The following is a 14,591-nucleotide window of genomic DNA, read 5'->3' on the forward strand; positions in this document are numbered from 1 at the left end:
AAGAGGAGTGGACCAACATTCCTCCTAAAATGTGTGCAAACTTGGTCATCAATTACAAGAAACGTTTGACCTCTGTGCTTGCAAACAAGGGTTTTTCCACTAAGTATTAAGTCTTTTATTGTTAGAGGGTTCAAAAACTTATTTCACTCAATGAAATGCAAATCAGTTGCTATCTTTTATTTAAGGTTATTTTTTCGATTTTCCTTTTGATGTGCCATCTGCCACTGTTAAAATAAACCTACCATTGAAATGATACTGTTCTGAGACTTTTCATTTCTTTGTCATTGGACAAACTTACAAAATCAGTGAGGGGTCAAATAATTATTTCCTCCACTGTACATGTATGTCTTTTTACCAAGTTCAGTTTCTAATGGCTCACAAAATTCTAAAACAAGGAAAATTGTTCTTTCACAGATGTGTAAAGAATGAAATATGTGATAAATCCAGACAAATCAAGTAGCACAATCTGCATGATTCTCGGAACTTTATGATACACACAAAAACAGCAACAAAAATACTCTGAAGAAACAATTTTATTAAATATTCATGAAAAAAAATGTAAATAAACAAACATTTTCAACAACATTCTGCAAACCCCTCGATGTACACTACTCCTCCATGAAAGTAGTATAGTACATTTCTCAGTAGACTTGCTAAAGAACAATTTATTGGTTTTCAAAACCAGATGTTGCAAATATTTTTAACAGCTTTAGTGAACACCATAGTGTGAATCTCCAAGCACCCCAAATTATTTTACACATATCTGCATGAATGGCTGCTCTACCAGTGTAATCAGATTCTTTATATGCTCTCTTTTCCTCAAAACACTTTCAAGAGATTGCAAAAAAAAAACATACAATATATTGCCAGGTTAGCATGGGTTTTTGTACTATTGCCAAAGCAAATGTTTTAAAGAAAACCCAAGGTGGGTTTCTGCAATCAGTATTAGGACACAGAGGCACATTCTGCATATTATCACCAGCCTGTGTGCCCTTCTAGTGTGCCTCCAGCCACCCCCCGTGCTCTGCTGTCCCCCCCTTATGAAAACTGCCAGGCTAGTGACACAGATGGTCGCTGGTCGGCTGTTTACATTCAGGCTGCCGCTCACTGCCTTCTGTATAGCGCAGCTCCCCGCTTGCGTCCCTTTCCTCCCCGCCTACGTAAGCTTCCTCCAATCGGCTTACAGAGGCGGGGAGGAAAAGGACAAACAGCCGACTAGCGACAATCTGTGTCGCTAGCCTGGTGGTTTTATCAGGTGGGACAGCAGAGCATGGGGGAAGCCTGGGGGCACACTATAAGGACACAAGAGGATGGTGATAGTATGCAGAATGTGCCTGTGTCCTAATATTGATTGCAGAAACCCACCTCAGGTTCTCATTAAATGTACTGTTAGTCAATAAATTACTTTTCATTACTCATTCAAAATTGCAAATATTTTCACCCTCAATACAGCACACAATGAAGGAAAAGGGCATTTCTCTGAAGATACTTTGTTTATCCATGCAGTTTATTCATGTTGAAGAGATTAATGGGTCTAGGCAACTCTTAACACTTATCCTAAATTATACACATAAATTGCGTGTTTATTCAGGAGGAAAGGCTTTCAGAATAGCTTCAATCAACACGATTCTAGTTATAATCAAGCAATATAGACATTATCTTGCTGATGATGTATATATTACTACATATTTATGGTCCAGGAGGTGAGTAAAGTGCTCATGGCAATCAATAAGAGATTATGAGTGCTGCGGTGGCAATTCATTTCCTTCTGCTTCCACCTCCCCCAGACAGCATCATGGCCACACGGATGAAGATATTCAGAGTGTCAGTGTAGATTCCCATGCATCTGCAAATGAAAATTCAAGAATATGATTAGCAATTTGTGTTTATGAGGGTCTGAAGCGCATAAGTACCTTGATGCAACAAACATAAAAAAAATATAATTTTCAACAATAATGCACAGGCCAGCTTGTGTGAAAAATGTTAAAACATTCTCTTCATGCAGGTGCTTATTTGCTTCAGAAAATGGGATGTTTCAAATGGTAAATCGCTGTAAAAAAAAAAAAAAAAAAAAAATATCTTTAACCACTTACTCCACTGCTACAGTACATCTACGTCAGCTGTGGCACCCTCCAAGCCACAATGATGTAGATATGCTGACTTGTTTGCAGCCCTGCTATGCACGATCGGGTGTGCTTCAGAGCGCATCCCCCGGCACTGTCAGCTGCATTACTAATTGGCAAAAGGGAACATGTTCCCTTATAGCCAATTAGTGCACCCCCTTCCCATGAACGATCGCTGCAGTAGTCAACTGCAGTGATTCTTCATCTGTCCCCTCCGTGCATAAATAGTTAAAGGGGGGGGGGGATGTTAAGATCACTGGGGGACATCTAACACGGGGGGGGGGGGGGGATTGTCTAATAGTAAGGCACATCTGGTTACCCGGGGGGGGGGGGGGGGGGGGTCAGGGAATAATCTAATACGGGGGGCACATTGGCTATGATGGGGGCCGGTGCAAATCCCGGGGGCATATCTGGCTAAAATGGGGGAATACTGATCCCAGGGGCACATCTGGCTATAATTAGGGGCACTAGTCTTAGGGGCGCATCTGCCGATCTATGCTGGGGGTGGCAAATGCAGGGGACACATCTGTCTATACTGGGGGGCTGATACTGGGGACACATCTGGCTATCTATTCTGGGGGGCATAATTACTAGTGGCATGGTTTTTATGACAGTAGCACCTTTTATTTTTAAGCTGGAACCGATAAAAACTGAGAAATCATGCATTTTTAATTTTTTCCTCATTTTCCCATTAAAATGAATAGAAAACAACTATTTTCTTAGTACAAAATACCCCCCAATGAAAGCCTAGTTTGTCTTGAAAAAAACGGTATATAGATCATTTAAGTGTCACGAGTAGGGATAAAGTTATTGCTGATTAACTAGGGTCATGGCTAAAACATCAAAACGGCTCTGGTCGATAAGGGGGAAAAAAGGTCTGGATGCGAAGTGGTTAATATCAGGATTTTGTACAAGTGCCATCTATATGCTTTCATTGAAAAATGGACCCTAAAAAGCAAAGTGTATATGTACGACTTTGTTAGTTCAACTACACATGAATAATTACAGTGATCTGAAAAACTATTTGCCCCCTTTCTGATTTCTTATTCTTTTGCATGTTTATCACACTTAAATGTTTCTGCTCATCAAAAACCATTAACTATTAGTCAAAGATAACATAATTGAACACAAAATGCAGTTTTAAATGATGGTTATTATTTAGTGAGAAAAAAAACCTCCAAACCTACATGGCCCTGTGTGGAAAAAGAAATTGCCCCCTGAACCTAATAACTGGTTGGGCCATCCTTAGCAGCAATAACTGCAATCAAGCCATGCCACAACATCTCAATAGGATTCAGGTCAGGACTTTGACTAGGCCACTCCAAAGTCTTCATTTTGTTTTTCTTCAGCCATTCAGAGGTGGATTTGCTGGTGTGTTTTGGGTCATTGTCCTGCTGCAGCACCCAAGATCGCTTCAGCTTGAGTTGACGAACAGATGGCCGGATATTCTCCTTCAGGATTTTTTGGTAGACAGTAGAATTCATGGTTCCATCTATCACAGCAAGCCTTCCAGGTCCTGAAGCAGCAAAACAACCCCAGACCACCACACTACCACCACCATATTTTACTGTTTGTATGATGTTCTTTTGCTGAAATGCTGGGTTACTTCTACGCTAGATGTAACGGTACACGCACCTTCCAAAAAGTTCAACTTTTGTCTCGTCGGTCCACAAGGTATTTTCCCAAAAGTCTTGGCAATCATTGAGATGTTTTTTTTTTTAGCAAAATTGAGACGAGCCTTAATGTTCTTTTTTGCTTAAAGGGAAGGTTCAGGGACAGTTGGAAAAATATAAAAATCCGAATCCACTTACCTGGGGCTTCCTCCAGCCCGTGGCAGGCAGGAGGTGCCCTCGGCGCCGCTCCGCAGGCTCCCGGTGGTCTCCGGTGGCCGACCCGACCTGGCCAGGCCGGCGGCCAGGTCGGGCCTCTTCTGCGCTCCATGCCGGCGCGCAGACGTCATCGGACGTCCTCCGGGCTGTACTGCGCAGGCTCAGAACTACTGAGCCTGCGCAGTACAGCCCGGAGGACGTCCGATGACGTCAGTGCGCCGGCGTGGAACGCACAATGGAGCGCAGAAGAGGCCCGACCTGGCCGCCGGCCTGGCCAGGTCGGCCACCGGGAGCCTGCGGAGCGGCGCCGAGGGCACCTCCTGCTTGCCACGGGCTGGAGGAAGCCCCAGGTAAGTTGATTCAGATTTTTATTTTTTTCCAACTGTCCCTGAACCTTCCCATTAAAAGTGGTTTGTGCCTTGGATATCTGCCATGCAGGCCATTTTTGCCCAGTCTCTTTCTTATGGTGGAGTCATGAACACTGACCTGAATTGAGGCAAGCGAGGCCTGCAGTTCTTTAGATGTTGTCCTGGGGTCTTTTGTGGCCTCTCGGATGAGTTTTCTCTGCGCTCTTGGGGTAATTTTGGTCGGCCGGCCACTCCTGGGAAGGTTCATCACTGTTCCATGTTTTTGCCATTTGTGGATAATGGCTCTCACTGTGGTTCGCTGGAGCCCCAAAGCTTTAGAAATGGCTTTATAACCTTTACCAGACTGATAGATCTCACTTTTGTTCTCATTTGTTCCTGATTTTTTTCTGGATCTAGGCATGATGTCTAGCTTTTGAGGTGCTTTTGGTCTACTCGGTGTCAGATAGCTCCTATTTAAGTGATTTCTTGATTGAAACAGGTGTGGCAGTAATGAGGCTTGGGGGTGACTACAGAAATTGAACTCAGGTGTGATAAACCACAGTTAAGTCATTTTTTAGCAAGGGGGGCAATCACTTTTTTACACAGGGCCATGTAGATTGAGTTTTTTTTCCCTCAATAAATAATAAAAGCCATCATTTAAAACTGCATTTTGTGTTCAATTATGTTATCTTTGACTAATAGTTAACGGTTTTTGATGAGCAGAAACATAAGTGTGACAAACATGCAAAAGAATAAGAAATCAGGAAGGGGGCAAATAGTTTTTCACATCACTGTACTTGCTTGTTAGCAAATTAATACAATCAATAAATTTACCGATTTATCATTCTTGGTTTTATTGTGGTATAATGATAAAGTATGAGGATATACTGTAGTTATAAAGGACACTTTTTAATTGGGAACAGCTGTTTTAATCAACTCAACAGGTGAGAGACAGCAGCTCTCTGCAGTTGGTTTGTGTACAGTCATGGCCAAACAAAAGGAGCTCAGTGAGGCTGCTCACAAGTCAGGAAAGGACTACAAGGCCATTTCTAAATGTTTTCAAGTTCCAGTGGCTACACTGCAAAGTATAATTAAAAAATACAAGATGTTCCGAACTGTGGAAAATCTCAGAGGACATGATCGGAAGCTAAAAGTGACACCTGTGCTCGTCAGGATAGTGAGAAAGGGAAAAAAGAATCCAAGGATCACCGCCAAGGCCATCCTGGTGAATCTGGGCTCTGCTGGTGGCAATGTCTCAAGGCAGACAATCAAACGGAAATTGCACACTGCTAGTTCCACGGATGCAGACCAAGGAGGACGCCACTTCTCCAGATAAGGCACACAGAAGCTTGCTTGGCCTTTGCAAATGCTCATCTGGACTAAAAAGAAGAAGGCTTCTCGTCTTCTGTATTATGGCCAGATGAAACAAAAATTGAATTGTTTGGTCACAATGAGGTTTCCTTCATTTGGCATAAAAAGGAGAAGCCATCAACCCAAAGAACACCATCCCCACTGGCTAACATGGTGGTGGGAGCCTAATGCTTTTGGGGTGTTTTTCAGCCAATGGACCAGGGAACCTTATCACAGTAAACGGCACCATGAACAAAGGGCAATACAAGAGGATTCTCAACAAACGACAACAGGCAGTTTGCAGATTAACTTGGCCTTGGGCACCAGTAGACATTTCATCATGACAATGACCCAAAACACACAGCAAAAGTGGTGAAGAAATGGTTAGCAGACAACATTAACATTTTGGAGTGGCCCAGACAGAGTCCTGACTTTAATCCAATTGAGAATCTGTGGAGGGAGCTAAAGATCAAAGTGATGGAAAAAAGACCAAACCAACCTGAAAGAGTTGGAGCTCATTGCTAAAGATGAATGGGCAAAAAGATGGTCTGCAATTATAAGAAGCATTTGATTGTTATAGCCAATAAAGGCTTTTCTATTGATAACTGAGAAGGGTTTGAATAATTTTGGACTGGACAATTTTTGCTCAAATGTAAATAAAAGCTGGGAAAGGTTTTTTTCCACAATAATACTTCTTGTACATCGTCTTATCTTTTCGGAGACATGTCATTTCCTGTCAAAAAATTACTTGCTGGTTAAATAAAAGTAACCAAGTCAAAACTTGCCAGGGGTATGCATAATTCTGGGCAACAACTTTTTTTTCTTTTTTTACAGAGAATACACATATATGTTGTTGTCAACATAATGGCCTCTATTCATAAAACATTTGGGGCGAAAATATTCGTGGAGGGAAAATACCGCATCGGTATTTTACTCTTCTGGGTGGTCATTCATAAAAATCTTGTCAGCTGCTATAGCAGTGCAGAGATTTCCCGCTATAGGCAGGCGGTAACCTAGCGGAAACACAGAAGCAGGCAGAGTCCCTCCGTGCTGTTTGGGAGGTCTGTCCCATTCACTTGTATGTATTCCGCATGCTTCTCGTTACATCAGAGGAAGCGGCATTTCCCGTCCGCAAACCGCTTCTTCTAATCTTTATGAATTGATGTTTTGTTACTTTTTCTAGATAAATCTATAAAAAAAAAAAAAAAATCACTGCACAAGGTGGAAATGTATCGCTCTGCTGGGGAATTGTAGCTTTTCATGCGGAAACAACATTTATGAATTGAGACTTTGCTAAATGGTAGGGAAAGTCAGCTGTTTCCAGCGGTAAGCATGCGGTAAAAGTTTTATGAATAGTAATAATTGTTAGTCTATCTCCAACAATTATATAAACTGAATACTGTGGCAACACCCATACATTTTGGGCCTTTAACCACTTAAGGACCAGCCTATTTTATTGATATCGGTGCTGCGTGGGCTCTCCAGCCCACAGCACCGATCAGGATTCAGCCAGGGCGATCAGATTCCCCCCCCCCTTTTTTCCCCACTAGTGGGATGTCCTGCTGGGGGGGGTCTGATCGCCGCCGGCCTGCTGCACTTTGCGGGGGGGCTCGCACACTGTTCACGAAGATGCTGTCCGTGAACTGGCATGGAAAGGCCGTTTCCATGCTATACCACTAACGACTCGCCGACGCCTATCGGCGTTAGGCGGTCAGTAAGTGGTTAAGCAAGGCAGACTGTGTATATAATTTTAAAGTAAACCGGGGACGAAAAAAAAGTTTTATACATACATGGGGCTTCCTCCAGCCCCCTTCAAGCTAATTGGTCCCTCACCATCATCCTCCTCCTCTGCCTGGATCTTTTGCTAGGCAACCTGTTAACTCTGTGAATCAAAATACTGCGCATGCAGGCGAAGAGCACTCCCAGCGAAATCAGCACAGCTGGGGAGCACGTACAACCAGACTGTACTGACTGGCCGAATTACCGGGCCCCCTAACGGAGGATCCAGGTGGTCTGGAAGGACAGGGAGGGACCTATAAGGCTGAAGTAAGCCCCAGGGTATGTATAATTCCCCCCCCCCCCCCATCTTAGGCACCCTTAAAAGTATATGTCTATTTTGTTTAAAAGTGAGCTTGGAATTATACATTAGAATTCAAAAATTACGTTTTTGATTGGTTTCTTTGGGTAAATTGATGTTGCAGCAAAGAACATACAGTTAGGTCCATAAATATCTAGGCAGAGAACACTTTTTTTTCTAATTTTGGTTCTGTACATTACCACAATATATTATAAACGAAAAAACTCAGATGCGGTTGAAGTACAGACTTTAAGCTTTAATTCAGTGGGGTGAAAAAATGATTGCATAAAAATGTGAGGCAACTAAAGCATTTTTTAACACAAACTTTTTATTTAAAGGGCTCCAAAGTAATAAGACAATTGACACAAAGGCTATTTCATGGGTAGGCGTGGGCAAGTCTGTCGTTAAATCATTATCAATTTAGCAGAAAAAACATGGTAGAGGTAGTGGCATGGCTTGGGCATGCATGGCTGTATAGGCTATATGGGGAACGCATCCACCTGCCCGGGATAATCACGGACTGCACAGAAGTGCTGTCCGCTTTCCATAACTGATTTATTGCAGACTGCATAAATAAAACAGGAGCCGTTCACTGTCAGTTTAGCGAAAAGCGGAGAACTGATAAATGTCCATTCTCAGCTCAAGAGGGAACAGAGGCTATATAATAGTTTATTAATAAGAGTCTGAAGCCATGCAAACCCCCCCCAAAAAAACACATACCTAAGAAGAGGGAAGGATCTGGGTCCTATAGTGCCTTCCCGTTCCTCTCATGGTCCGCTAGTTCTAGCGCAGTATCCCGTTTAAGTCCCCCGCCACGGGAGTCTTCCCTGCGGGAGCGCATGTACGGAGCGGCCCATCTTTGGGAGCACTCAGGCTCCAGAAGACTGCCAAAGCCTCCCGCAGCAGCAGAGAACAGTCTCCAAACAGGGGAGCCAATGCTGGAACGACTGTGAGAGGAGCAGGAAGGCTCTATAGGACTCAGAGCCTTCCCCCTCTCCTTTAGTTTTGTTTCCATGGTTTCAGACTTCCTTTAAACACTCCCCTCAGCACCCGCATTCTCTTGTTGAAGTTTCAGCACTATAGCATGGCTCTCATTAGTGGAGATATCAGAATGCTTTGTATGTTTTTATGGTCTGTTTGCTTAGCAGGTACTTGAGGGAAAGGGAGGTGAATGCAGAGATATGCCACTGCAGGAACTTGAATAGCCTGGTCAATTCTGATCTCAATCAACCTATAAATCTAAGTGTTGGAGACTCCTCCATGATTGTCTGCACAATTTTAAACCATGTTTTTATAGGGAAGAAATGGGAATCCCAGTGAATAAAAAAAGTACATCTTATGAAATATGATCTACAGTAGAGCTCATGTTTTTGAAGCAATCGCCCGTGTATAATAGTTTTTCTACTAATCACCCTTATCGTTTTTGGCCAGCAAGACAAGGCATACAAAATAGTGACAAAGACTTAGGGCTGGTTCACACGTGGGAGCTTTTTAGAGATTATTGCTAGGGTTTTGCCACTGTGTTTTTTACATGAGAATTGCGTATTTTGTACTGGCCATTTTTGGGATTTGAAATACATTGCAACCACTATAAAATTGTTAAAAAAAATGCTGCATGTAGCGCTTTGCATTTAGCGCTAAATGCCGGCGATTGCAGCAGTGAGATCACTGCCAAATAGTTACATTGCATCAGTGCTTTAAAACGCGATATCGCTCGTCAGTGATTAACAGTAAACGCCCGCTAATAGCCCAAGTGTGAATGGGTTCTTATAGTCCACAGAATAGTATAACTAAGGAGCTTCCATACCCAAACTGTGGAAGCTGCTAAACGAAGGTAAAGAGGAACCAGACTCCACAGAACCCCGGGAGTTAGGACCACCAGCTGGTTTCATAGTCAAAAGGATGTCACCACTCAGCAGACCTCAAACCAAGTTTAAATATCTTAAAGAGAATCTGTACTCTAAAATTCTTACAGTAAAAAGCATACCATTCTATTCATTATGTTCTCCTGGGCCCCTCTGTGCTGTTTCTGCCACTCCCTGCTGCAATCCTGGCTTGTAATTGCCAGTTTTAGGCAGTGTTTACAAATAAAAGAAATGGCTGCTAACCAGAGTGTGATAGGCTGAGAGGAACTCAGTCTGTGACTCATACAGAGCCTGCAGGGGGCCTGGAGAGGGTCTGTATAGCTTCTATGCTATCACAAACAGAGCAGCACATTCCTGCCTGAGCCCGACAAAGCTGTCAAAGGAAAGAAGATTAGATCATATAACAGAGATAATACAGCCACTGTGCAACTAGGAAAGGCTGCAGTAAGAGACCACATTAGAACATGTATAGGAACTTAAAGAATAGAAGAAATAAGGCTGAACATTTTGTTACAGTCTCTTTAATCCAAACCCTCATGTGTCCCATATACTTGCACCCCACCACAACATAGGAAAATGTAGTCCTACCAATATGTCAAAGTGACCTTACGGCTTGCTGGTCTGTTGCAGTCTAAGATTACTGCATAGAATCCTGCATCTGTGAAACGTCACACTCAAATGCACATCCAAGTTCCAACCGCAGATCATGTGTGGGCAGGTCGGTCTCCTGCAAACTATTAGGAGAGTCGGCCATAGCTCCACATCTGAAGACACCAGGCTGTTCCTGCAGTCCCTGCTCAGTTCCCCTCTGGTTTGAAGCATAACAGGAACATACACCACTAGCTGCTGCCCCTGCCATCTGACATGGATAGCACTCTACAGCTCAGTAACCTCACTTCTTCCTGAGTGGACAGGAAACAAACAAGAGTGTGTATGATTGAAGCACATATACACCCTGTGACTAATTTGAATGTTTTATCCTACTTCCTGTCCAGATTGAAGTGGGAAGGTTAACTCTCATGGATGCTGTCCTGAGATGACCTGGGAAGAAGATAGTCTAGCACAAAAAGTAGAGAATGTAATCATTTATATTACATCCCATGCAAGCAATTTCTTCTTAATACTTACGAGTTGATGGGGTCAAATTTCACCATTCCATACAAGGGTGTATGCTCAGCTCGATAAATAACTTTCTGTGTGTCATACAAAAGAAACATCCCAAAAAGAACCAAGCCTCCATAAATAGCAACAGAGTAGAGACCGGCACCAAGTGCAGATGTTGGTGGAAGGAATGCACTCCCTAATACAGGAAAAAACAAAAAGACAAGTTTAGAAGTCATTTAAATGAATTATACAAGAAACTTGAAAGCAAATAGATTTCAGTACCCTAATGGCCACTGTAGTAGTGGGCACCACTTGCTGAATGTACCATATAAGGTTAAATCAGATAGACTAATCTTATTACCATTACATTACAACTTAATGGTTCTTGCCTATGGAGTAACAATGTTTGTTTTCCTCACATCCATACTTTGTATACCCGGATATCCAGCTTGGGAGCACCCTGGAATGTCAGAAGTAAGGGAAGTTGTACAAATGCAGATGTCCAACAGCAAGAATGCATGGATACAGACACCTCTACCTGAGGTGTACTTGCGAGTGGTGAGAAGACATTACCAAATTCAGTCTTCACGAAGTGTTCTACTACCATATCACTTTTTGCTGAAAGCAAAACATGGACTCACAAATCCCAATTCTCAAGGAACGACAGGACAGCAATTTAATTTTTTAAATATTGATAACATGGCTAAATATTAAGCTTTGCTGCTTAAAAATCAAGATCAAGTGACTCGCCCAGCCATGACTCTCAGTCCGTTTCTCCTCCCCTTTGTTAAACACACTGCTCCCTGCAAGGGAACATGGTCAAGCTGGGAGTCAAACACCCTCTAATAGAAATGTGGGGTCGAGGGGCAAGCTCCATGACAGTTTGGGGGGAGCATAACTGTCAACCGGAGGCATGACATTGGTATGTCACTACATTCTTCAGGAAGCAATTACGGTAAAAAGACAGGACAACATTTCCTGCACTTTCAATCTAAAAGAATGTACAAGCATCAAAATGAAATTTAATTGCACACTTACCAATTGAAGATGCAAGAACAAAGCCCAACCCAATTCCAAGAGGTCCACCCATATTTAGGAACTTCTCACTTGGTGCACACATGGCTACGGTAGACAATCCACCGACGATTCCAGCTGTATACCATGCAGCTCTAATAAGCAGTGGTCCACCAAGTAAAGTTAGTGGAGCAACTACAGCTCCCATCACGCCTGAAAAAAAACATGGTTTAAAATAAATAATATATATATATATATATATATATATATATATATATATATATATAGATAGATAGATAGATAGATAGATAGATAGATAGATAGATAGATAGATAGATATGAGAAAGAGAGAGAGATTCTTTAATATATAGGGAATACACAGTGTACTACAGTATAAGTATTGCCGGATATGTTAATACAATAATAATACAACAACATTTGTAAAGCGCTTTTCTCCCATAGGATGTTCCCATGGACATGCTCTCCATCGGGTACAAACACAGCAATATTGTGCCTTCGCAGTAAGCCTAAGCCACTTGCCAACAAGCAACTCCGTGCTCCTGCGCGGGAGTCGCTGTGCTAATGTAGCTGCAGTGTGAGCATGCTCTTGCAGTAAACTAGGATCCAGGCCAGCGGAAGTGGGGTCTAGAATGAGAAGGGAAGCCTATGGATAATCCAGAGGCTTCCTCATTATTAAGTATTTAACTCTTTTTCTGTTGCCTCAGATTTTCTTTAACTACTTCATGCTATGGGCTGAAAGGTTCAAATGTGAGAGTATGCGCATGCTCCTACAGCGCGAGTGCGTTTCAGTGGAAAAGAAGAACTTGAATAAAAATGTCCTATTTGCACTAAAGGCAGTTATAAAATGCCTAAATACACTGCTCAAAAAAATAAAAAAAGGGAACACTTAAACACCACAGCGTAAATCCAAGTCAATCACACGTCTCTGAAATCAAAATGTCCACTTAGGTAGCAACACTGATTGACAATTTCACATGCTGTTGTACAAATTAAACAGGTGGAAATTATAGGCAATTAGCAAGACATCCTCAATAAAAAAAAAGTGCTTCTGGCTGATGTTTTGGTCACTTCTGAATGCTGGCGGTGCTTTTACTCTAGTGGTAGCGTGAGACAGTCTGCAACCCACACAAGTGGCTCAGGTAGTGCAGCTCATCAAGAAAGGCACATCAATGCTAGCTATGGCTAGAAGGTTTGCTGTCTGTGTCTGTCAGAATAGTGTCCAGAGCATGGAGGAGAGTCTGTTTCTGACCGTTTGAGCAGACACCTCCACATTTGTTTCCAGCCGGAGGTCTTTCTGCAGGGTTCTGGCAGTGCTTCTGTTCCTCCTTGCTCAAAGGTGTGTAAGAATCAAATATTTAGTCTCTGTGTGTGACTACCTTTAGCATCAGCGCTTGTCCTCATCACCTTCGGAAAGTATACAGCCGGTAGCAGATTTCCACAGAACTTGGAACGCCAGAGCAAATTAAGAGTCTTTATTGTATCCAGCCGGGATACTCTGTGCAATCTTGGTTACAACTTATATTGAAAATGGCATTACATTATCCCAAAACATACGAAGCAAAACAAACATCAGCATGTAATAATACGGATATAGAGCAAAGTTGAGATTAATATGAGTGCGCTAGTGCAGACATATAGGGGTCAATCTTATATATGGAAAAACCTCCAGATCCACAAGGGTTAACTAAACACACCCAGATGTCACCCCTATTAAACACTTGCTATTGGGTTACAGAACTCTGATTGACATCCAGAACTCTGATTGACATCAGTCTAGTGCGCAAGCGTGAAACCTGTTCCCCGTACCCCAAATACCTAGAAGCCTATGTTTAGGAACACAAGTCATTGTTTGGACTTAGCCATCCCAGGCTTAGACAGCCAGTCTGCACATCACATTGATAATGCTGCATTCTGACCTTTACTGTTCCCGCTTATATTCAACACTCTGGCCTTCTAGAATCTGTATAGAGAGAAACCTCTGCATAGAATCTTTGACTGAAACACAGGTCAATTTGGCTATAATAAGGGCCATAACTTGCAAGACCCTCTAAGGATCTTACAAGGTGGAGGTAGCAGTCCTGCTGCTGGGTTGTTGCCCTCTTACGGCCTGTAAGAGGACAACAACCCAGCAGCAGGACTGCTACCTCCGCCTTTGAGCAAGGAGGAACAGAAGCACTGCCAGAACCCTGCAGAATGACCTCCAGCTGGAAACCAAATGTGGAGGTGCCTGCTCAAACAGTTAGAAACAGACTCCATGAGGGTGGTATGAAATCCTGAAGTCCACAGGTGCTTACAGCCCAACACTGTGCAGGATTGGCATTTGCCATAGAACACCAACAGTGTTCTCCCCAGGATCTTTTAGCCGGGTGCTCCACCCGGCTAGATTTGGTGACCACCCGGCTGTCATCGGCTCACCTCTTCACCTCCTCCTATGCTGTAAGCAGAGTTGCCCTGCATTTTCATCTCGACCCACCCGGCTACTTTTTCATGCCACCCGGCTACTATTTCATGCCACCCGGCTGGGAAAAAAATTCTGGGGAGAACACTGACCAAGAATGGAAAAATTTGTCACTGGCGTCCTGTGCTCAGACGTGACGGAGTCTGGACATCCCGCGGAGAATGTTCTGCTGCCTGCAACATGAACGGTTTGGCAGTGGGTCAGTAATGGTGTGGGGTGGCATTTCTTTGGAGGGGCCTCACAGCCCTTCATGTGCTCGACGGCATTTAGGTACTGAGATGAGATCCTCAGACCCCTTGTGAGACCATATGCTGGTGCAGTTGGCCCTGGGTTCCTCCTAATGCAAGACAATGCTAGACCTCATGTGGCTGAAGTGTGTCAGCAGTTCCTGCAAGATTGATGC

General features: G+C 43.1%; 1 protein-coding gene across 2 annotated transcripts in view; it reads right to left on the reverse strand.

Moving 5' to 3' along the window:
* Positions 1–515: 515 nt before the first annotated feature.
* Positions 516–14,591, reverse strand: part of GHITM (growth hormone inducible transmembrane protein) — a 52,058-nt gene continuing 37,982 nt past the window's right edge. For both annotated transcript variants that reach the window (XM_068258864.1, XM_068258863.1), the window contains exons 7-9: positions 11,734–11,922; positions 10,720–10,891; positions 516–1,846 (exon numbers count right to left, since the gene is read on the reverse strand). In XM_068258864.1, coding sequence (XP_068114965.1) covers positions 1,759–1,846; positions 10,720–10,891; positions 11,734–11,922 — 449 coding nt within the window. In that variant the 3' untranslated portion in view covers positions 516–1,758. The remainder of the gene's footprint in view (positions 1,847–10,719; positions 10,892–11,733; positions 11,923–14,591) is intronic.

The sequence above is a fragment of the Hyperolius riggenbachi genome, chromosome 10, assembly GCF_040937935.1.
Source record: "Hyperolius riggenbachi isolate aHypRig1 chromosome 10, aHypRig1.pri, whole genome shotgun sequence".
NCBI classification, from domain to species: domain Eukaryota; kingdom Metazoa; phylum Chordata; class Amphibia; order Anura; family Hyperoliidae; genus Hyperolius; species Hyperolius riggenbachi.